This window comes from Artibeus jamaicensis, unplaced genomic scaffold (assembly GCF_021234435.1).
Source record: "Artibeus jamaicensis isolate MK-2021 breed Jamaican fruit bat unplaced genomic scaffold, CSHL_Jam_final contig_1015, whole genome shotgun sequence".
Lineage (NCBI taxonomy): Eukaryota > Metazoa > Chordata > Mammalia > Chiroptera > Phyllostomidae > Artibeus > Artibeus jamaicensis.
This window is the reverse complement of record NW_026521194.1, coordinates 14916871-14941008: the sequence shown is the minus strand read 5'-3', so window position 1 is coordinate 14941008 and position 24138 is coordinate 14916871. Positions and strand designations below refer to the sequence as shown.

Sequence of the window (24138 nt, the reverse complement as noted above, 5' to 3'; positions counted from 1 at the left end):
AACTTCATTGGTTTCAAGGTCGTCAGTTCTGTCACCCTCAGCACCTAAATTCACTTTCAGCAGTAATCCACAAGAAAGATTTGGTTTAACTCTTTCCACAGAAAATGAAATGTAATGCATTTCAATGCACAGAATAGCCGTAGAGAGCTCCAGACACTTATGGGAATAAAATCTCTTATTATTAAGTATAAGATATATGTATATATCTTAAATATATATAGATATCTATAAATATATAAATATATAGATATAGATACTTATATCTATATATAAATAGATATATGCATATATAAAGAATAAGATATATATATCTATAAATATATATATATACCGTATTTTTCAGACCATAAGATGCACCTAGGTTTTAGAGAAGGAAAATAGGAAAAAAATTTTTGAAGCAAAAAATGTGGTAAAATATTTAATAACATAAGTAACATAATATTTTACCAGTATAAATGTAAACAGAACTCAATAGCATTAACAACCATTATTACTCCTAAATTTGGCAGGGGAGAAATGTGTCTTACAGTCTGAAAAATATGGTAGATATCTCTCTTTATATATAACAAGTATTCTTACTTTTTCCTTCCCCAAACTTTAAAATAAATCCTCCTTGTATTTTTGTCTAATTCCATATTCAGTACTTTAAAATAGCTATTAAATAGTTATTTGGGTGTTTTAATTTAGAAGTCAGAAATGCTTCAGGTCAATTTTTGTGGGACTAATTTTTTCATCTCTGTTGGTAATTTTCAAGCATATACCTCTTTTTAAACTACACTTTTAAAAATCAACTATGTCAGACATATGTTTCATAGACATTAGCTCTGTGTTTTAAATATTCAGCAAATTTTAATAAATATATGCACTCATGCAACCACCTCTGACTTACTCTGGATACTCTTCAGCATCCTAAAAGATATTTTAAAAAACTTTTACTTTTTCACAATTAATATTTGGTAACACTAGTAACCTTCAACAGTAAATACCAGTTTGGTCTCACTCATGAGCCCATTAGGCTAAGGGAATTTTTGGGATATCTGCAAAGCATAGAACAATATTTAAAAAAATTAAGACTATAGGAATTTTTAAGGACTCAAAACATTTAAGAAAGTGAGGAAATAAAAATTATCCAAGAATATGCCTCAGTACTTAAGAATCGGTGTTTCTTTTCATGTCACTCATATTATGAAATAAATTTCTATATTCTATCATAAAATTTCCCTAGGCTTGCTGAAATCTAGAGACAGGTTTTTAGGATGTTAATCTCATGTTCTATCATCTGCAAGAGCTCAGTCAATAAGGCATGTGGTTATATTCCTTTTTGTTGGTGATTTCTGCCAACCCAGGTACCCGGAAGCTATTACCGACCCAGCCTACAAGGGACAGATCCTCACCATGGCCAACCCCATCGTTGGGAACGGTGGCGCTCCTGACACTACTGCACTGGATGAAATGGGGATTAGCAAATATCTGGAGTCGGATGGAATTAAGGTAGTGCCAGTGATGGCTACTTACAAGGTCTGGACTTGAGGGAGTGTGGTTGATGTACTTCAAGAATCTAGGTTGGGTCAAGTTTCTTCCTCAATAACAAACAGTACAAACTACTCAATTCATGTTCACAACCTCATCCTAGATATCTGAGAATAATCTCAAACATGACAGTTAGTTTAGTTTTATTTCCCAGGGCACTTTAGATTTGTTCTCTAATGCCTTGGATTAAGTTGGCTTCATTTGAAAAAAAACATTGTTATTAAGTTCAAGTAATAACTATGCTACAAGAATTGGTAATGAATATACTTTTAAAGGAATTTTGGGCCCTGGGTGGTGTAGCTCAGTGGATTGAGCATGGGCTTGTGAAGCAGAGGGTTGCCAGTTCGATTCCCAGTCAGGGCACATGCCTGAGTTGCGGGCCAGGTCCCCAGTAGGGGACACGTGAGAGGCAACCACACATTGATGTTTCTCTCTGTCTCTTTCTCCTTACATTCTCCTCTCTCTAACAATAAATAAATAAAATTAAAAACAAAAAGGGTTTTGATAATCAACTCTGTATCAACTATTTGCCTTTTAATTTTATCTTATTTAGGAGATGAATAAAAGGCAGCTTATATGCCATTCTAAAATTAAACACATTAAAATTTCCACAAATAATATCTTAGGACTGTGGAACATACAAAGTACTCAAAAATTTATACACCAAAGTTACTGCTCTTTGTTTTACGCCATTCCGTTTGTGAATGACTTGGCCTGATCATTCACTTTAGCTTTATTTCTCATAGTTTTATCCAAATTTCTCATTCACTTCTAAATATAGATTAAATATTATTTTATTCTTTTTGTACATTAAATAAGCAATTATTTATTAGATTACTGATACATGCTATTGAAGAAAAATACACAGTGCCAAGTAGGGGGATTAAGTTTAGTCTCAGGGGTTAGCAAGCTAGGTTAAACTGTTCCTTCAGATGATACATAATTAAGGTAATGATTGTATATTTTAAGGGCAAAATATTGATCCTTTTTTTTCCTTCATCTCCAAAAATTTAAGCCTCATATCAGTGGATGTAATAAAGCTTTTTTTAAAAAATGCAAACTGACTCTCTAGACATTGACTCTGAAGGCTTGGATAATATTTTAAATGACTGCTGGTCTTTCAGGTTGCGGGTCTGCTGGTGCTGAACTATAGCAATGACTACAACCACTGGCTGGCTACCAAGACTCTAGGGCAATGGCTACAGGAGGAAAAGGTGAGAAACGCGGTGGAGCATCAAGCGTCACCTGAGGACAATCGGTGGGGTCCGTGGGAAGTTGGGATGGTGTATATACAATTGAAAAGGCTCTAGCAAATCATGCAGTTTAGATTTTCTTTTTTAAATCTCAGAAAGCGATTCCTTCTCATACTACACAGGTGCAACTGTCTGAACTCACTCTAGTAAACATGTAGGACCACATACTTTCAGTTTATCCACTAGGTGGCAGTCAGAGCTGCTTGGTTGCTTTTTTAATCCTGGAAAGGGGTTAGAAAAAATTTTAGAATTCTGTGTTCTCAAGCAACTTCACCTCTCACTCCCCTTTCATCCAGGACCCCCGGATGTGCAGCTTTTGTCGTGGGTTTTATACCAGCTCTGCCATTAACTAGCTGTTTGACTTTGTGCCGGTTATATTATCATATCATACTTTTAAATGTTTAATTCCTAATGAGTATAAACAGATTGCCATTGAGTCTCCTTGAACTTGAACATTATGACTTCATGACATGGAATTCAATATAATCTCATTTGAAGTTATAAGTGAAAAAATTGATAAATCTTATGCTCCCTTTTTTAAAACTATTATTTTCTAATCAAATAAGATAATTCTTCTGGTTTGAATATCAGATGTACTTAAAGTTAATGGACTTGCTATATATTTAGCTTTATTTTCAGGGTTTCTATAGCTGCTTTTTGTTGAATTGCTGCTGGGCTTGTGATTGATAGAATATTATTCTACTAAAGCTCTGCTTCTCCAGTGAGGGTCTACATTATTTTGGTTAAATGTTGCCTCTTACTGACAAATGAAAAAATCTTCGTCTTGGCTCTCTGGTTCTCATTCTTTCCAAATATTAAAAGAAAGAAGATGATATCATCTCCCAGGTTACTACTATTCTCAACCATCTGAATTCACTTCCAGAGAGCTAATTTTTGTAACGGCCATTCGGAAGGTTCCCCCCAGCCCCTACCTGGCATTTTAATGTTTCCTTTGTGCCATGTAGGGCACCCGATATTATAGCTACTCTGTGTTGGAACTCATGGTTTAAATATAAGCCTCATCCATGGCTGTTAGTTTGTTGTATAAATGTGCCTTGACTCTTCTTCCATGATCACAGACACATAGAGTAGATGAGTGCATGACATGAAAACCAGTTTGCCTCCTTGAGGTGCAGGTGAGACAAAGCCACGTGCTCAAGCATCACTCAGACAGCTGGTGGGAAACATAGACAGGGCAAAGGGTTGTCCTGATTCCTGACTCGCTGCTCTTCCATTATACTCCCTCTGTCTCTATCCAGCCCAGTCAAAGAAAATACAACAAATGGTGGTGCTGCCTGACTTGTTCAAAAGATGGGCAAATTTTATTACAGCATGGTGACTTCACCGGGACCTTCAGAAAAATGTGTTGAGTGCTTACGAAGTCCCAGGAACATTTGGCACAAAGCATGGATTTGCATTTTATTTACATATCATTGTGTGCGCAGTTCACAAATTTCACTCTCTCAGAGTATATATGTGTGTATATATGTGATAGTACTTAACATCCTATGTTAAAAGCAGCCAAACTGTAGCAGAAGATTGATGTTCGGAATTTCTCATTTTTTATTCTGAGGCAGTGCCTGGGCATTAGGAGTCCTGTGCCCAAGTGGAACAGCCATTTGCAGTGTTCTGACAGCACAGTCACCCTGGGTCAAGCAGAGAAAGAGTAGGGAGATTATTTACTGCTCAAGAAGATAGATGACGCCAAGTTTGTAACTCGAAAACAATGCACCGGATCTAATTTCTTCCAATTTCCCTGTCACTGCGATTTTTTTTATAGGTCCCTGCAATTTATGGAGTGGATACAAGAATGCTGACTAAAATAATTCGGGATAAGGTATGATCGTCATCTTTAGCCAAATCTATGTTTCTTCACACACACACACACACACACACACACGAGAATATATATACTCTCAGTGCCTGAGGAATTCACTAGTATGTAAAATAACCAGTCTGGCTGATTTCTGCCATTTGGGTTTCTGTCATCCTGTTTTACTATTTCTGATGCAATTTCTGTGGCCGAATACTTGTTTGTGATGTTTGTCATCAAATGGACTTGAGATTAATTCACTCAGCAGCAGTTTACTGAGTGCTCCCTCTGTGTTCATGATCCTGACAAGTCAAGGCCATTACGTTCAGCTCAGGACCAGTGAAACAAGTGGAGAGAAGGTTACTATATGCATAACTCTTTACCTAAATTGAGCACCTCTGTGCTGAAAATGCAAAGCAGGAGGTGCATGGCATTGTTGCTGTTAGTTGTTTAGTCCTTTTGGAGGCATTGTCTGTGAAATCAGTGAGTGGTATTTCATGAGTGTGTCAAATGAGTCCTGCATGTGTTAACTCAATTTCATAGCCTTTCTTGAGTCTGCACCAATTCAGGCAGTGGTAGCAGGTATGTTTATGTTTTGCTTTTATGTCTGATTGCTGAAACATCTGACCCCTCCTCTTAGAGTATTTCCTCACCATCAGCTTGCTGCTCCTTGTTATAAAAGGTAAACAGTTATTTTTTCCCTGTATGAAACCTTCATCTCTCCGACCAGAAAGAAATTTTACTTAAGGTTAACTATATTCCCCAAGTCCCACTAACATTGTCTCACTGAATTTTATTACATAAAAAGAGAAAAATGATACAATTTCAAAGGGAAAGAGATTCTTCAAGAAAATCTGTGGTAGATTTCTTGTTAGAATATATTGACACAGGATCTCTGTAAACAGAAAGAAAGAAACAGCTTTGAAAATAAGAACACGTCTCCATACCCATGACCAGAAGAAAGACAGAGAGAGTTCATGTGACTCTTCTACTTCATTTCCAATTTTATTCCCTCTGCCATGATTTTCCTGAGAATAGATGTTAGTGTGGTTAAATATTCCAAGTAGATACTTGTATTTTCTTACCCCAGTGACAGTGTGGGAGCAGTAAACAATCATGAGGCTACCAGAATGGAAAGGAAATAAACTTGGGAAATTCAATTTGGGCTGTAGAATTGGCAAGTTGAATAAAATATAGTGAGGCTCTATTAATTTTGGAAAATACTTTACAAGACTGTACTGTGTTCTTTATGTTAGTTTAAAATGAACCCTTCTTTTATGAGAGGGAGTTAAGTTTTCAAAATTTGGCTGAATAGGCTAGCACAGACAAGATGGAGTATCACCTATTATATTTAATTTGAAGTGGTGCTGCCTCATATTAAAACATATACTGTGGCATTTAGTCGATTAATCTTAGGTTTGAAAATAAGGTTGAATTTCATTCAGCATGCTTTAAGAAGAAGGGCATGAGAACTGAAAACCAAATTTCAAAATTAAGGATCCATAAATATAGTCAAGGTATTCTGTGATTTGAATTCTGAAAATAAGAAGAGACCATCATGAAAATGAATCACCCGGTGTGGAAGTGAAACGTGATTTTTAGTTATTTTTTTCAGAATTTGAGGTAGCACTCTGAGTTTAGTAATCACACAAATAACTGTCATGTCTGAATGGTATGTTGGCACTTTCTACTCTCATTCACTCCCAAGAGATGTCTTCCTCGAAAGGATACATACATTTCCAAAGGAAATGAGGACTTTTTTCTGTTTTCTTCAGCGCACTAATTTCTTGAAGAAGAGCAAATCAATGAATTATTTTGGCATTTCCCCCCCATCAATAAAGTCTTACTAAATATAATATACTATTTTCCTAAATAGGTCACATGAAACTTACTAACAGATAAAGTAAATCTCATGGCATAACTAATAGGGAGAAGAAAACTCAAGCTAGCAGAGGTAATTTGTGGAAGCTTCACAGAAAGTTAATCTAAAGTAGTGAGTATTTTCAATGTCACTTCTCAGAGTTTATGACTTACATAGCACTTCACATTTTTTGTGAATTAATTTTGCTATTACGATACAATACATTCCCACCCTTTTCAAATTTCTAAAAATATTTAGATTTCTTTTCTTCCCAGTAGATTGTTTGGTCCACGTCTCCCATGAAGTATCTTTAGGTCCGATGCACTGAAGAATAGGTACCCTGAATACTGGAAGCTGGAGACCCAAATTCTGATGCCTTTGACTTTGCTTGTCCCAGATGGTAGTTTCTGCCCTGAAAGAAATAATCATACTCCCCAGAGTGGGTCCCAAAATGTACTATGCAAATTACTTTATTTTTCCAGGTTGAGATGCTTTTGGTTATGAGCGGTTACAAAGATACTGGGATCTCAGAGCAGCTGTTTCAGTCCCTGTGAATTATCCTGTCAGCACCTTCATCCTTGCTCCCTTTTAACTGTTGAATTTTTTTAATTTGATAGGGCACCACACTTGGGAAGATTGAATTCGAAGGTCAGTCTGTGGATTTTGTGGATCCAAATAAGCAGAATTTGATTGCTGATGTTTCAACCAAGGTGAGCAATTTCCTTCATATTTTGTAGTTTCGTGTTAGTCCCTTTAAAGCTTCCTTTCTTATAATGTCAAGATCTTCATTCAGGTCAAGGTCGTCTTTTAGAAGCACCAGAGGTGAGGGAAAAAATGTCTCATAGCAGCTAAAATATATGTTACAAATCAGTGCATTTAGAGTTAGAAATTGTTTACTATTATTTTAACTTTTTTTCTGTTTCCCCATTTCAAAGCTTTAACAATGTCAACAAAAAGGGGGCCATTGACTTGCCAGAGTCAGGCATAGTGATGATCAAGAGTCAGGGCTAATAGCCAGGTGGAAAGTGAAGAGTACTTTAAAGAAATCAGACACACTAATCAGAGTCTGGGGTCATTTGGGGCAGGGAAAAGTGTTCCTTGACCCACTGAAGATTTATTGTAATAAAGTTCAATTCAAAAATTAGTGTTCATAATGATTACTGTGCTGGCCCAGAGTGAGATATGTTTCATGTCTATTTATAAGAGAATATAGAATACATTTTAGAAAGGTGTCTGTTGGTTTTGATTACAAATTTATTAGTGTAGGTATAAGTCTCTTGGGCTTTAGTCCCTGTCACTGGAGAGCATAAAATCTAGTGGGACAGGCAAATGAGTAATTGCCATGGACAGAATTTACTGGTAGATGCTGTCCTTAGAATGCACACAGGTTGCCACAGGGCAAGGGCATGTGTAGGGCAGCATCGAAAGAGACCGCTGAACCAGGGAAGGCTCTGCAGAGGAGTTAGGCTTGTTCTGAGACCTGAGGAGCAGGTAGTTAAATGGATGAACTAAGAGAACTGAGTTTCAGGCACAAGAAAATGGCATGCATTTGAAGGGCATAGAGGTGTGCAACAATGTGGTGTGTTTGGAGGGTTACATGTTGCTTTGTGTGGCTTGAACCAAAGGGTTTGCCTAAGGGTGGCTAAAGATGAGTGGAGATGGACTAGTGCCAGGTCTAGAGGGTTTCCTATTATTGGTTAAATCAACAACACTGTGACAAGATAAAAAAGATCACCCTATTTTCTTAGTGATTTCAACTAGTTTGACTGAGCACAGTGATGATTTCATTAGCAGCTTGAGATGTCTGTGGGATTCACAAGAATTTTTAAAGAAATGTTTTTGGTGTACTTTGAAATTTAAAGGGTGAATTCCTATATTCAGTGTTTATTACATAAAACAAAAGACAAAGCAGAACTTAATTTTTCTAGAGTGTGTATTTGGTTACCGTTGCACTTTAAATGTGGAGAATTCAGGTAGGTTGAAACCCCTTTGTGGTCATTACTGTTGGCTGGCTCAACACTGGGAATTATTTTCACTCTAGGAGAGAAGGCTACAAACTTCTCTTCCATTCACATGGGGGCAGCAAAGGGTCTCTTCCTTTAAAGTTTTATTTTAAATAGAATTATTTACCCACAACATTTTATTCCTCTATGCATCAAACATACAGTTTCTTGCCTAAGATAGCTCTTGGTTATGGTCCATTTAAAGAGTCAGCTTTTGTCTTAGAAGAAAATAATAACCAACCTTTTTTGAATACTCAGTTAATTCTCACTTAAAAATCCCGTTTCATGGTGGAGGAAATAAGGCTTATCAAATAAATCAATTTAAATTCAAATGTGATTTGTCTAAGGTTGTAGAGCTAGCCCCAACTTGAACTCCAGTGATTCCATAATCTGTGTGGTTAACCTCAGGCTATTTTTGCCTAACATTTTGGTGTGGTTTCACTGAGACATTTCCAGAAAGATCCATTTCTGGGATACTACTATGTGAATTCAAGAAGCTCTCTCAAAGCTCCTAATACAATTAGGCTCTTTTTGATCTGCATCTTGCAGGATTAGAGTATGTTTGCATATTCTGCTCTTCTGCCTGGGATCTCTCTCTCTCTCTCTCTCTCTCCTCTGCTTGCCTTCAAAAAGTCAGTTTAAAGGGTCAGCACATTGTTTCTTTGTGAGCTTTCCATGACTTACCCTCTCCCTTTGTATTCCATGTCATTTTATAAATAGCTTTATTTTTTATTTTTAATTTTTAAAAAATTTTTATTTAGTTATTTTTCAAGTACATTTTTGTCTATTTCTCCCATCCCAGCCCCCCTCCTATTTTTTAAAAATCAAATTATATTTAACTCCCTGCAAGGATTGTCTCTCTCACTTCTCTCTGGTTAGTTTCCTCTTTGAGAGGAAAGGCCTTGGTTTACTTATCTGAATCCCCAGCTCTTACCATAGTGGCTTTCTAAGTACATACTCAATAAATATGTACTAATGAATAAATAAGGTAATGAACAAAGCCAATAAATAGCAATTAGAATTGGTGAAGTTGTTACAAAATTTTTTGAAATTTGTAGTCAGACCCTTCAGATTTGAGTACATTAGTCAGTGTTCCTGATGGTTTTATATGCCCATTATTAAGATATAAATTATTATTATTTTAATAACCAGTATCATGTTTATTAATAAAAACAGTCATAGACTAGATGTGTTGAGTACCTAGTATGTAACAGGTGTTTTTCTAAACATCTTACACTGATTAATGTATTCAATCTTCAGAACAATTTTTTGGGATAGGTATTATTATTTCATTTCACCAAGGGAAAAACAAATATCAATTAAATCCCCATCTCAGGATGGACAATTACCAAGATTTATACCTAAGAAGGTTTGTTTTAGTGTTTGCCTCTTAAACATCATCTTATACTGCCTTCCAACATACTAGAAATAATCATTATTAGTAACCACACTCATATTATCATGTATTAATCATAAGTTTCCATAGTTTTAGGCCCTCTACTTTTCACATTTGTATAGTGACATTCAAAGACGTCTAATCAAAAGTGGTAAAGCATATGATTGGACAGAGGGTGAATGCACCTTAAACCTGACTGGTTGTATGGGGTAGTCTACTGTGACAAAAGCTGCTCATTAGAGGTCTTTAGAAAGGAAGCTTGCTCCCCCACATTTGCTGATACCTGTTCATTTGGGAAATGATTCATGTTACAACCCAGCCTCAGTCAGCATGGCTATAGAAGACAACATTTTATGAAGAGGAGTTCTAGTCATGAGAATCTTGCTTCAACAGGGTACTGTTTTAAAAGTAAAAAAGCCTGGTTAGCAGCATGTCAGGATCAGAGAAAACTTGAGTTGATGTTATCTGCTGTTCTTATCTTGTCACATGGAACTGCAGGATGAGGAATTTGGGTCCTTGAAAATCAGTACTTGCTTACATATTCTTGATGCTCATGTTGAGCATGGACATGCAGTCACATCATTTTGAAGCATCTGAGTTGTTAAATTAGATATGTAATTATTTATACATCTGGAATTTTATCATGGCATGTGTGATATTCACTTGTTTTTAATTCTAAAATTTGTCCATTCACATGACATACAGCAAATATTCCCTGTATTTGTTTCTACAAATTTATCAGTTGATTTAGTTTGAGACACAGCACAAAAGTCAGCTATTTTTCTTCTAGAATGATTGAATTTTAAAACTGAGAACCGCCTTGGGCATCTAGCCTAGCATTTTCCAAGTTTGAGGAACCTTGGACCATTCACCTTAAAACATTTTATGGTCACCGTAGAATATATTCCTGTCTTGAAGAATCCTAATGCAAATTCATATATTCACATGTCTGTGAGGTCTTGCTTAATTAACTTCTCTCATTCTGCATGGAGAGTATATAATATGTTTGTGTAGACATCAGCAAAAAAGAGCCTATCTGTATTTTTATCTATATTAAATCAAGAGAGAGATTGCAATGATGAAATCTGGTGCCATTTCTCAATGCCAGAGCAATTAAATAACTTCATTTTAGCTGTGATAAAATATATATTTATATCATATATTTATTTGGTGAATTTTATTTGGGTGTGGCTGATAACTTAATTTGTTATCTTGTAATTGCAATTTGGGATAGCTACAACTAGATGGTAATATTGCTTTGTTTTGTAGCAGAAGCCTAAGGTGAAGAATAAATCTGTCCTCCTTCAAATTATCTGATGGGAGAGATTATCTGTAGCATTTATGGATCAGTTGAGCAATAATTTCCCCAGATCACAGAAGGACTGTGGTATTTATTTTTGTCCTTCAGAATGGTCAACAAGACAAAAATATATAAATTTTAAATTTTTTCCTCAAGTACAGTCTAAAGATTATCATTTCATATTCTATAGACTTTGTGGAGAGAGAGATATTTCAGTTAAAGTGCTTTTTCAAATATCTAGACTGCAAGTTTCATCTAAAACATTGCAAGTTTCATCTAAAACCTTTTACAAACTTCGAATTATCCTAACTTCAGAATGGGATCGCTAACTCTTAAAGCAGGAGTCACTGTGGCCCCCAGCCCTCTGGGATTCTCTCGCTTTATTTCTATTGTTTCCTTTTATGACTTAGGGGAACTACTTCTTGGGCACATGCCTGTGAAAATGAATCTGACTCCAAGCAGTGCTTAAGACCTAGGTAATAGTGATGATATGCTCTGGGACCCTTTTATGAAGTCTACCATTTAAATGCAAATGATCACACAGTAACTAACCTAGAGGGACCTGTTGTCCAGACTAGCTCAGCAATTCCTCTGACTCTCGTACTGATTTTATCTATTAGCCCCACTGCATAAGGCTAATGCTCCGCCCCACCCACACTTCATAGCAAGTTGTGGGTCACGTGGTATTTAAAGTGTGATGGACTTATTGCCACATCTGTCTAGTGCTGAATCAGGCAATAATACTTGAAAATTCTATTGTTTCTGTTTGTTACTGGGGCAAAATATGGGAAAGATGGTTGTTAACTATGGAAGCAACCAATTTTTTAGAGATCATTGTTATTATCACAGTCAAGATTTTATATAAAACAGCAAATTACTTTTTTCCTCATAAAAAAGATACAGACTGTGGCACTTGCTATGCCTGTCTTGCAAAATGATTGATTAACTGCCAGTCACTCCTAAGTTAGCAACCAAGCTGATGCCAATTGAAGTGCAAAGCATCCTCAGTTATGTTTATGATATTGATGTGCTGTTCCTAGCTGGAATTTCCTTCTCACTTTTTGGTTTTTAAAATGGCAGGATGTCAAGGTGTACGGCAAAGGGAACCGCATGAAAGTGGTAGCTGTAGACTGTGGGATAAAAAACAATGTAATCCGCCTACTAGTAAAGGTAAGTAAACCGTTCCATCTCAAGGGGGAGGATTTGGAACATCGATCGTTTGCTGTTAAAGTGATTTCCTCTCTCTGTTCCAGTGAAAGCTTGTGCATTCTCTCAGAATGTCCGGGAATCTACTCTTTTCTGTTGCCTTTGATCTACAAAATGAAACATTTATCCCTGTTAAAATTAGACTTGGTGGAGAGACTTCATGGACTATGTTAAAAAAGAAAACCTCAAAGGCTCCAAAAACAGAGAAGAAAATGATGGCTATTGCTATCACTTACTGACTGACATTCTGTGACATGCACGTTCACATTCTGGGGATTTAGAGACAACCAAAACTTCAGAGTCAATGGAGAACTTCTCCACTGCACCACATGTATTATGCACTACATGTTTGCAGAAGTCATGCTTGATACAATGCAGGCTTTTACATTGCTTTATATTGACAGTTAGATAACCACTCATATTAAATCTTAAATGTCCTTAAGGAGAATTCAACCAGTATTACAGTGTTTTCTGAAATAATTTTCGTTGGGATTTCTCTTTCTCCACCTTCCTCTCCCATCTATGTTTCTATTTCTCTGTGTAAGTCCCTGTCTCTGTCTCACAGGCACACAACACACACACACACAAATATCTGCAGAGCATCAACTTAGCTTGACTATAGGGGAATCCTTTAATTCTTTGTTAGAGAATATCACAAATATCCAAATCATGATTTCAAATTCTGTCCAAGTGTAGTAACATAAATGTGCCTGGACTCTTCAGTAGCAGGTGCTATAGATGGCTTATCCACCTCTCCCTCTTGGTTTACCACTTTAAGCCATTTTGCCTGATTTCCAATGGCAAGTGTCTGTACCTTCTTGCTTGAGGACTGTCTTTGGATGTTGGTTGCAGCCTCTAGTTGTGCAGGAAATGCTATAGACTTAATGACTGCTGCTGCTGCCCCAACCAATGACTAGAGAGGGTCATTGTGTAAATATCCCAACTCCTTTGCTCCCTGGCTGGGCTGTCTTTAGGATAGATGTTCTACACTGGCCCCCCAAGTTCCTCCGTGGGCTGAAGCTCCCGTTGTCCACAGTGGTAACTGCTTGGTAATGCATACTTTTTTGAGGTCACTCACAGTGGCACTTTCTATTGGTATTTCCTGGAAACGCTTCAAAACAAACTTCTTTTTCTCAAATCTTTGTCTCAGGAAATGCTTCTAGGAAACCATCAAAGGCATCTTCATCTCTATATTTATATATAAAATTCTAATTTTTCAATTAGAATATAAATATTATAGATAATAGAAAGCCTTAGGAAAGAAGGATGAGTAATATTTGATCAGGCAAAAAAGGCAAAATTGAAAAAGGTAAAAGGTGGGCTGACTCAAATCTTACAGTAAATTAATTTATCTTTTTTTTTTTTTTTTTGCAACTGTCCTGTAGTTCTAGGGCAAAGAACCAGCACTCTCTCATGCCCAGGCATGAAGCCTTTTGGCTCCCTAATTTTCTGAAAGGGTATTATCTGCCTTTTTAGGATTAGGTCTTTAATATTTTTCCCTCCACTTTTTATTGATCATTGGCTCCATTTCCCTCATACACAACACAGTAAGCCACCAAAGAATTTTTTGCTAAGCTTTATTTATTTGAATCGCATGCCATTTTCTCTTTCCCTTTAGGGAGTGGTTAGTCAAGAGAAGGTCTAGCAAAATTACACTTTGGCAAAGAAAAATGTTATTAAATTGTAATCATTCTTGTGTTTCTCTTTTAGCGAGGAGCTGAAGTACATTTAGTTCCCTGGAATCATGATTTCACCAAGATGGAGTATGATGGGCTTTTAATTGCCGGAGGACCTGGGAACCCAGCTCTCGCACAACCGCTAATTCAGAATGTGAAAAAGGTGCAGTGAGCATGGGGCAGTGTGCGTTCGTGTGCAACATGAGGGATTCTGCTCTATACTGCTGAGGAGGCTGTAATATATGTTATTTATTCAGGAATTTGTTATTACTCCTATTCACAACCTCTGAGATAATGTCGGTACAGATACGTGTTAGGGGGAAGAAGTATAAAACAAAAACAGCAACAAAAAACCAAAGTTACTGGTATTGTATCCTCAAGTTCAGCGAGCTGGAGTCTGATCTCCAAATGTGTCTTTCCATAGAGTTGTGAGATGGCAACTTGTGTTCTTCACCATGACCTTGGAACCTATAACACCCTCAAGTTTCTAAAGAAATATTAAATTAGATTTAATTTAGTCTGAATGTTACATACATTTTATTGAATTCTAATGCTATAAATGTTTCAATCATGTTCTTATTTGTAGTCGAACTTTTTATTCAATGACTATTGCCTTGTTAATCAAGGAGGGGGGGGAGGATGCTTCATGTTTATTCCTGCAGAGGCAATTTTTGGAACGGTACTTCTGGTTTAATAAAAATTCTTCATGATTTAGGTTTTGGAGGGAGACCGCAAGGAGCCATTGTTTGGAATCAGCACAGGAAATTTAATATTGGGATTGGCTGCTGGTGCCAAATCCTATAAGATGCCCATGGCCAACAGGTAAGGCAGTTGGGCTTTGTTTGCAGGTCAAACTAGCTCCGAAACACTCTTAGTCACTAAATCCAAAAGACTTAGAGAACTGACATGCCGGTTTCTTCAAAATAAATTGATAAGCCTACAATAACATGGTTCACAGTTGTCCGACTACCTGATACCACTCTCACTGCACTTTTGAAAGGCAGCCTTCTCTTACCATAACTTGGCTGTAGTTTGCAGTTATTTTCCTTCCCTTGGCATAAATTGAGGATATAATAGTCAGTCAATCAAATGACATTCTAAGGGAAATTATTCTGATTTTAAACTTGATTTCATAGCATTGATAACATTGTGAAGCTGAGTGGCTTAAGAACCAAAACATCTTCAGATCTCTAGGTTTTCCTTCCTTACCGCAAATGATGGTGATTTGTAGGACGTGAAGCTTTTCTGCACAGTCCAATCCACAGAAAGTATAATTCAGATTGACTCAGGGCTGAGTAGTTATCTTTATTATTCCCCAGGAGCCCTCACCTGGCTTTAAAATTACCGTAGCTCCCTTAAAATAGGTCACTTATGTTTGTCTGTCTCTGCAAAGCTAGTAGGCAACACTTTGTTACGAGTGCAATTCCTGTTTTCTAAAACTGATTATAGAAGTTTAATAGACCTGATATTTAACACACAATGAAGCTTCCTGAATTGATTTCTGTTGCTAAAATTATTAGGATTAACAATCTGTGACTTTTCCCTGAGTAATTTTCACTAAGCAATTGAAATTTTCAAATTTTAAGTCTTTTTTTTTTGCTTGCTATTTTACAACAAATGCACTTACAGTATTCGCTTCACTTTTTATTTTCCTTCTTTTTTTTTTAATCCAGAGGGCAGAATCAGCCCGTTTTGAATGTGACAAACAGACAGGCTTTCATTACTTCTCAGAATCACGGCTATGCCCTGGAAAACACCCTTCCTGCTGGCTGGAAGCCACTGTTTGTGAATGTCAACGATCAAACCAATGAGGTAAGTGCTCTCGAGAAACCTGTTTAGTTGGTGATGGAAATGCAGGGGTTTTAATACTCTGTTATTAAAGACACCTTCCTGTTGTTTATGTGGGCTGTTGGGGGAGGTGTATGTGTTGTGGAAGAATTCTATTTATAGGTTATTTCCCCATAGCTCTCTGCTTTTCAAAAAGTCATTTCTCTCTGTCTTATTTCCCCATCAGTTGACTCACTAAGATCCATTCTTTGAGTGGCTAATCAATGATTGTCTTGCACATTTATTGTTAATGGGGGATTAGTTGAGGTCTGTTTGAAACTACTCTGAGTCTCTGGGACTAAGCGCTGGCGTAGCTTTTGAGAGGACCCTTGGAGAAGCAGTTTAGGAGATGAAGATAAGAAGAGGATTTGGGTGTATTCTGAACAGCATACACCAAACAGCCTGTGGGAGGCCCCAAAGCCTGCAGACCAAACTGTTACAGAACAGAGGAGGCCCTAGGATGGTATACTAATACCATCCGGACCACCTACTGGGCTTGTCTGTCCGCCGCCAGAGGAAAGACATCTCTCAATGCCAGAGTTCTGTGAAAAGGAAAGGCAAGGTTTATTCAAAGCTATACCAGACTTAAAGGAGTGACCCAATGTCTCCATTAAAATATCAAAGTCCTTTTGGATACCCTCAGACGCCCACAGGCTCACAGCACTTCCTTCTTCCTCAGCCCTAATTCAGGAAAAGAAGCACAGGTCTGAGATTTAGGCTGCTGCCACCATCCTGGGTCACCCTCCAGGCAGGATCTCTAATTACTCCAAAGCCATGTGGCACCTTGTCATGGTCTACTGGCAAAGAGTTCTTTTGCCCTTTTTCCAGGCAAAGTCTCTCCTGTTTCCCTGACCACTCAGCCAAAGGGCACACCTCAAAGCCATGTGGTCCTCTTTTGCCAGAGCTGCAGGGGTCTGCAATCTGGTCAAAACTGAGTGTATCTCCCTGCAAAGCTACAAAGAGGGTACAGTCGCCACTCTGGCAATGCCGAGTGGTGATTCTCTGCTAAAGCTGCATGGTGATTCTTTCTACCCCCAGCTGCCGGAGGCCCCCACTCTGCCCAAAAGCACGTGGCTCTCTCTCTGCACTGGCACAGCCACATGGTTCCCTCTCCTTAAATGGTTGCCGTGTCTGAGTTTTAAATCCCCACACCGGTCCTCCTTTGCAGCCCCATTTCCAACTCCTCCTACAATTGGCTATACTTGCCAGCATGCTTGTATCCTTCCAGCTTTACTGGGCTGCCATTGTGAGTCTGGGAAGGTGTGGCCCCATGGTGTGGAGCCAGTCCTCTCCAAACTCTCACACAGGTGCTATAACCTGGGAGACCTGCCTCCCAGTTACGTCTTGGGGAGGAAGTCCCTTTCCATCCCCGTGGCTCAGAGAATGGCCACAGCTATGTAACACATCTAAGTAACCCACCAAAGGCTATAGATATTGTAAATGATCATGCTATGGATTAGCTGCAAGGCTTTGGCTGTACAAAACAGCCCTCAATGGCCCTGCTCCATTGGTCCCTTCCCCAACTCACACCTGTTGGGGGGGAAGGGGTGAGGACATCTTAATATTTCCTGGACACCTTGAGTTCTGGATCCCATTCCAAATCCCTTTTTGGGCCCCCCCCTCCTGGCTACACCCTGTTACAAAACCGGTTGTTTATATCAAGGGAACCACTTTGGGTGGAGTCTTTGTTGGCTTGTTTTTATTAGTACTGTTAATTTTTCAAAAGTTCTTAAGCATTTAACTTGGGTTTTAAATTTGAAATACTACACAGCCCTGGTTGACATTCATTGTCACCTAAGGCGTTTCTCTAATTTCTTGTACCTTTAGGGGATTATGCACGAGAGCAAACCCTTTTTCGGGGTGCAGTTCCACCCAGAGGTCAGCCCAGGGCCGACGGACACTGAGGTATGTGCGAAAGATGAGGCCTGTTATATACTTTCTTCTTAAATTGGAAGCGTGTTTATGTGAAAAGTCAAAGAAACAAAATAATCACCCTAGATGATCCTGGTATAGAACATTCTCAAGAAGGGTGCTGTGATAATACACTCCTTGTATTAAAACTTCCCCATGAATATCATGGAGGAAATGTCAATCTTTTTAAATTCTAGGTGGGGGAGCCCTTTAGAAACCTGATGTAAAGCTATTTTTATTTAAGTCATTATCATTTTAATATATTTAGTTTTGAAATTTACAATTATTGTCCTGTGCAAATGAATTCCCCTTGCTCTCTCATTCTCATAACTGAAATGAAATTTTAATCCCCCATCTGTGACTTCCCAAAATCTCTATGGCAACCGGTTTGTGTAGCCACGTAGGGAGAGTAAACAGCAGCAGAGGAAGAAGGGCAGGAGTGTGGGGGAGGGGACAGGGCACTCAGGCAGGTACTTGGGAGCCAGATGAGAACCTAAAGACTTTTAAGAGGAGTTTTGTTTGTAACTTAAATGTTTCTACTGTTATGGTGTGAACTTTTGTTTCAATGTTCAAAGACATCTTTGCAGGACAAGAGCTTGCAGTGATCTCAGAAAAGTCTGGGAAGTCTCTGACTCCATCATCTCTCACCCCCTAAGGCCCCTACTACTAACTGACAGTTCTTCCTTGTCAGTAGATATTCTCAGAAAGGACACCTAGGGAAAATGGAGAATACACATTTTTTGTCTGTAAACACTACTGCCTCATATCTGAATTGCTTTTTCAGATATTTGTGTTTTTTCTTGTTTTATTATTTAAAAAAGTAATGGTTCTTAATAGTCAAAACAATAGCTCATTCTTACCCACAATGAAGTTTATAAATAAAAGTTAGTTACGTACATTGCCTAATGAATGATAAATACTTTTATTAAAATTTAAAATATTAATCCTTAGCCTATATTTGCACTTCAGATTAGGAATACTGAAATTAAGACAGGTAATATCCAGTATAATTTAACCCTTTCATTTTGTCTTGTCAGATAGTTGCAAAATTAACATTTTTGTTGAAATTTATTGTTTCTGTTGCAAAAATAGAAGTAAGTTCATTGATAAAGTTTAAGAATGTCTTTTCAAACATATTTAGAGCTGATAGGACTTTAAAAAATCTAGTTATTTCTAACTGTAAGATGCATAAGTAAGAAGCTTCAGTTTTTGTTTTAGTACCACCAGAATTTCATTCATTCAGAAGAAAATTGTTCTTAGGTAAAAAGGCAAAAACTTGTCATTCTCAAGAAGTCACTATCTGAAATATTTATTGTCTGCTGAAAACTTTCTTTTGATAGGATTTCACATAAGCACTTATGTTTATTTGTTCTAATTCTTACAGTAGTAAACATTTAGTTAGTTTTGCTAGAATTGGAAAAAACCCAATAAAAACAAACTTCAGAAAACCAAATATTGCACAGAAATATTATCCTAAAATATTATTTGTTTATCTAAATGTCAAATGTAACTGGGCATACTCTATTTTATCCAGTGATCTTCTGAGTTTTAAGGCTTCTAACTAGTTGGTTGTATTTTTTCCTAGTATCTGTTTGATTCCTTTTTCTCACTGATCAAGAAGGGGAAAGGCACCACCATTGCATCGGTTCTCCCAAAGCCGGCTCTGGTTGCGTCTCGAATTGAGGTCGGTGTGTGTGCGCTTCTTTATGGTTTAGGTATTTTGGATTTTCTCTATCATGTGATGATATATTTTTAAGTGAGCCTGTGAGCCTTTTTAATGTTTATGAAATATGGTGAGTATTATTATAATCTATCATTTTAGCATCTAATTTTTGGTTGGTTCTTGATAATGTTCATTGGAATTTTCCTGTTTAGATTTAAAGTTGTATCTTTTAAAGTTTAATTCTTACAGTATGTTTGTAATAAAATAATGTAGTAAAGAATAGAGTTGAGTTTAATGTAGAATTTCATAGATTTTCCATTACTCAGTAAACCATAGCTTTACATACGCCTGAGATACACTGTTCAGATTACAGAATTGTTATAGATGACAGAATTTTTGTTTTAACTAGGATTATTATTCAAAATCATGAATCGAATAATAGTATTTATCTCTAAAGAGAAAATGGATAAAGATGAATATATCTTAAGACTTGAATCCTTATTTGTTGAGTGTGTATATTAGGATCTCTACCCATTTTTTTATAGGTAAATCACACACACACACACATATACCTAAAGCATTGTTATACAAAATTTAGAGGGATATGTATGTATATAGTCTATGAACAAAAAGCATTGAGTCATGTTTACGTGAAATAAATTGAGTTAGATAGTTTAAGGATTTCCACAACCTCCTTTCCTGAGATGAGAAAATTGGAGGTAATCCAGCTCCTCAATGTGGAATCAAACTGTGGGTTCTTGGTAGCAAAAGAAACCATGTACTCTACAGTGTATTTTTTCAGAGTATCGACTTATAGTCTTCAGATGCTTTTCTTTTTTTAAATGGTGAAGGAAGGGTATAGTTTGATGTTCCACAGTGACTTGCATCTGGCAGATGCCCAATAAGAATTTGTTGAAGAAAACTAAGTTTCCCAAGCCCTTGTCTCTTATAGTGACCAAGAACATTTTTCTCCTTTGAAGGCTTGGCAGTGTTGTATGTGGCTAAAAGATAAGCAGTATTATCATTTGCTTGAAATCATATATACAATTTATATGAATATGTTGCCAAGACATGCTCTTTTTTATTTATTATATTTTCTGTAAATATTTCTGGCACTGAACTGTAAAGTATAGGTAACAAAATGTAAATGTGAAGGTGTCCCCATGTCCCCTCACCTCCTGTATTTTAATCCATGAAATATTGAATGTAATACACTTGGTCAATTAAATTTTGGAAGAATATTACATAAAAATATATGTATATATAGATATATATTTACATATATATTTATGTGGTTATTTTTAGATAATCATATATGCTTAAATAAAATTTAGGCTTCTTCCAAAGCTTTTTGTCTTCAGTGAAAAAATCTTCATGATATTTGAAAATTGCTTTGAAATTAGAACTGCTTACATTGTGAGTCTTTTTACTCATATATTATATAACATTGTACTTTAAGATCACCATCTCATAACATAAATAATATAGTCATTTCCACTTAAAGCCTTACTTCTTTATCTTAATATAAAAGCAATGCATTTTTTAAAACATTACTTACAGGTTTCCAAAGTCCTTATCCTAGGATCGGGAGGCCTGTCCATTGGTCAGGCAGGTGAATTTGATTACTCCGGATCGCAAGCTGTAAAAGCCATGAAGGTGAGAGAATATAATCTTTGCTAGAATTATTATAGTCTCTTTAATGAGTCTAATTAGCATTGTATAATTTAAATGTAAGACACTACCTCTTTTCAAAGTCATTATAATTAATTTTCTTAACTATTTTTTACACATCTATTATGAAAGGAAATTTGATCACAGGCAGGATTTTTATCTTTCTCAAATGTGCAAATTAGGTTTGGATTGGTCTTCAAAATTATCTACATTATCACCTATTTAATGAAAATATAAAGACACACTGATAGATGTTTCTCATTCCTTTTGAGGGAGTTAACTTTTAAAATATACTTGACTTTTGTGTGACAGAGGGAATTTGGGCATCCTTGGTGCTCTGAATTACTTCAGTGTTCGATAAGATGCTGCAGGCCTCTCTGTTGTTGAAATGGGAAGAACTGGTTGGGGAAGCAAAGGCAACAATGCCTTTGTTCAAGCTCTAGAAATTATTACTTGTCACAAGGGGACCCCACTCCACTAACTGTGACCTGGAGTGGATAACCTACCAGGATGGTGTGGTTGGATTTTTAAGTGGATAAGAGGATTTGATGCCCAAGTTGGGTAGAACATCTTTCCCTATTGCTTCAGAGTCTCTTGAGATCTCCCCAATGCTGGCCATAGTAAAATAAACCTTTAGAAAAATTCCACTGTATGCGTAAAATGTTTCTATTAAAGAGCTGACTTGGCTTTTCTTTGGTGTCCTTATTCCCTGGATGGTCCCCATTTTGGTGCTAATCAGGTCCTCTGGAGACACCGGGAGCTCTCTGTGACCTTGCCTTTGCAGTCTGCAGCCATTTCCCAGGAGAAAACAATACAGGGAAGGCCACAGGAGCCTGGAACAGCAAACATGAGAAACAGTTGGCCAATTGTTTTTATTTATGTTTTACCATTGTTTTACTTAGTATTCTATATACAGAGATTTTCACTTGACAGATACCTGTTGAAAAGATGTGGAGCCTAGCACTCTGTTACCTTACCTTCTTATTTGTTTTTATTTTTAATATTCTTCTTTATACATGCATGGCTGTTCATACATATGCACACATGTTTTATGTACATTTTCAAAGCGTACTTTATTGCATTATGATTGCATTTATCCTTAGATAGTGGATGTCCAATGATTTAGATTGATTAGAACATAATCTAATGTGTTCTGGGTTCAGAACACATTTTACTAGCATACATTTTTAAAGTCTATTTGGTAGTTTTGTGAAGAGTCGATACATAATGCTATCACCTCACCTGAGAAGATGCTTATTGATTTTAGAGAGAGGGGAAGGGAGGGAGAGCAGGAGAGAGAAACATCAATGTGAAAGAGAAATGTGTATTGGTTGCCTGTCATATACACCCTGACTGGCAACTGGGCCTGCAACCTAGGCATATGCCTTGACTGGGAGTTGAGCCCTTGACTTTTTGTTTATGGGGCAACGCTCCACCCACCTGAGCCACACCAGCCAAGACAAAATTAATATTTTCACAGCTTGTATTTTTATGTGCTTAATATTCACTAGGCAAAGTTACATATTTTAACTGAAGAATGAGAATTATTACATATAGTATTGTCATTAATTAGGAGGTTAATAGAGATGAAGTTATGAAACAAATATTTTAAAAGAATTAGATTGTGTATGTAATATAGCCAGAACTGTATTAGAAAAAGTAATGTAAAATTTATTAAAATTGTTTGAAATTATTTCTAAGTTTTAAAATGAATGGACACCCATCACGTGTATATATGGGGCCTTTTTTATATAATTTTCCCAGTCACTTCAAGAAAATGCAAATATATTTAGGTGTGTTGGTGCTTTTCTATAGTAACAGGGCCTTCAACAACCTCTGTTTATGACTTGTTTTCAACTTAGACCCAATTGTTAAATTCCTATCCATATTTTAAATGCAATTGCTTACCTGTATCTACTTAATATTTTCCTAGTATGCCTAATACTCATTTTAAAACAATTCCTTAAAATCTTGTAAGGTGGACATTGGACTTGAATCAAAGCACTTGAATTGAGGTTTTAATTTCAGCTATTACCAGCTATGATTTTTGGCAAGTTATTTAACTATTCAGTCTCAATTTTTTAATAAGCAAGGTGGACATTTCTCTTGTAATCTTGGTATAAAAATCCAATAAGTTGATAAAAAAAGTACATTACAAGTTTTAAGCCACTCTGAATTTAAAATAGTATGAGATATATTTAATTTTTCATTCATATCTTTCCCCAAGAATATGTAAGGCTTTCAAAGATGATTTCTATATTTTCAGCTGAATATTTTGCTGCCTTTTTTAGAAGGGTTCAAAATTGACATACTAATAGGTAAAATACTAAGAACCATCTGGCCACATTTTAGAATTGTTATTTTTGGTAAGTTTCACCCTTATTCTGGTTTATAAAGCTATTATTCTCAGTAGCCTACATGAAGAATTATTTTGGTGTTCTCTCCAGATGTCAGGAATGAGATAGGCTATGAACACCCCATACACACACATAAATTTTCATTTTATTTTGCCGTATGGTCATTTTCCTTTCGTATAATATGTATAAACAGTTGCATGATGTTCTTTGTTGAAACACTGCAGCAGGCATGAAAATCCAAAGAAATTGGAAACCAGCCGAAGGCTCTCTGTGCTTCCAGCAAGAAGGGAACACATTACCCTGAATTTTAAATGTGCACTCAATGTTGTTCTCCAACAAACGTTACAAAGGGATGCAGCTTCCATGTTGCCTCTAGTTCTATGTTATTGTTCACTGAATAACATTTTTTGGAATATTGTGTTCTTTTAAGGTTCATTGAGCTGTAAAGTTTCGTAGTACTCACTTAATGTTGATGATAGCTTTTTGGAAACTGTGGCTTTAACCAACACAATGTATAATGAGACCAATTTTACCTTAGGCTAATCAATAAATAAGGGTTAAGTTCCTATGGCATTTTCCTGGTCACTAAAATCAACGCCAAACTTATAAATTTTCTAAGTACTTCTAATATTAAACACTGGAATGAATGTGAGCTATCGGGACATTTTGGA

General features: G+C 36.7%; 1 protein-coding gene across 1 annotated transcript in view; it reads left to right on the top strand.

Moving 5' to 3' along the window:
• The window catches only part of CPS1 (carbamoyl-phosphate synthase 1), a 118782-nt gene that overhangs the window by 18682 nt on the left and 75962 nt on the right, over positions 1-24138 (top strand). The window contains exons 3-13 of the mRNA XM_037138622.2: positions 1347-1491; positions 2655-2744; positions 4564-4620; positions 7075-7167; positions 12237-12326; positions 14073-14201; positions 14754-14860; positions 15712-15850; positions 17693-17770; positions 19362-19460; positions 21000-21095. Coding sequence (XP_036994517.2) covers positions 1347-1491; positions 2655-2744; positions 4564-4620; positions 7075-7167; positions 12237-12326; positions 14073-14201; positions 14754-14860; positions 15712-15850; positions 17693-17770; positions 19362-19460; positions 21000-21095 — 1123 coding nt within the window. The remainder of the gene's footprint in view (positions 1-1346; positions 1492-2654; positions 2745-4563; positions 4621-7074; positions 7168-12236; positions 12327-14072; positions 14202-14753; positions 14861-15711; positions 15851-17692; positions 17771-19361; positions 19461-20999; positions 21096-24138) is intronic.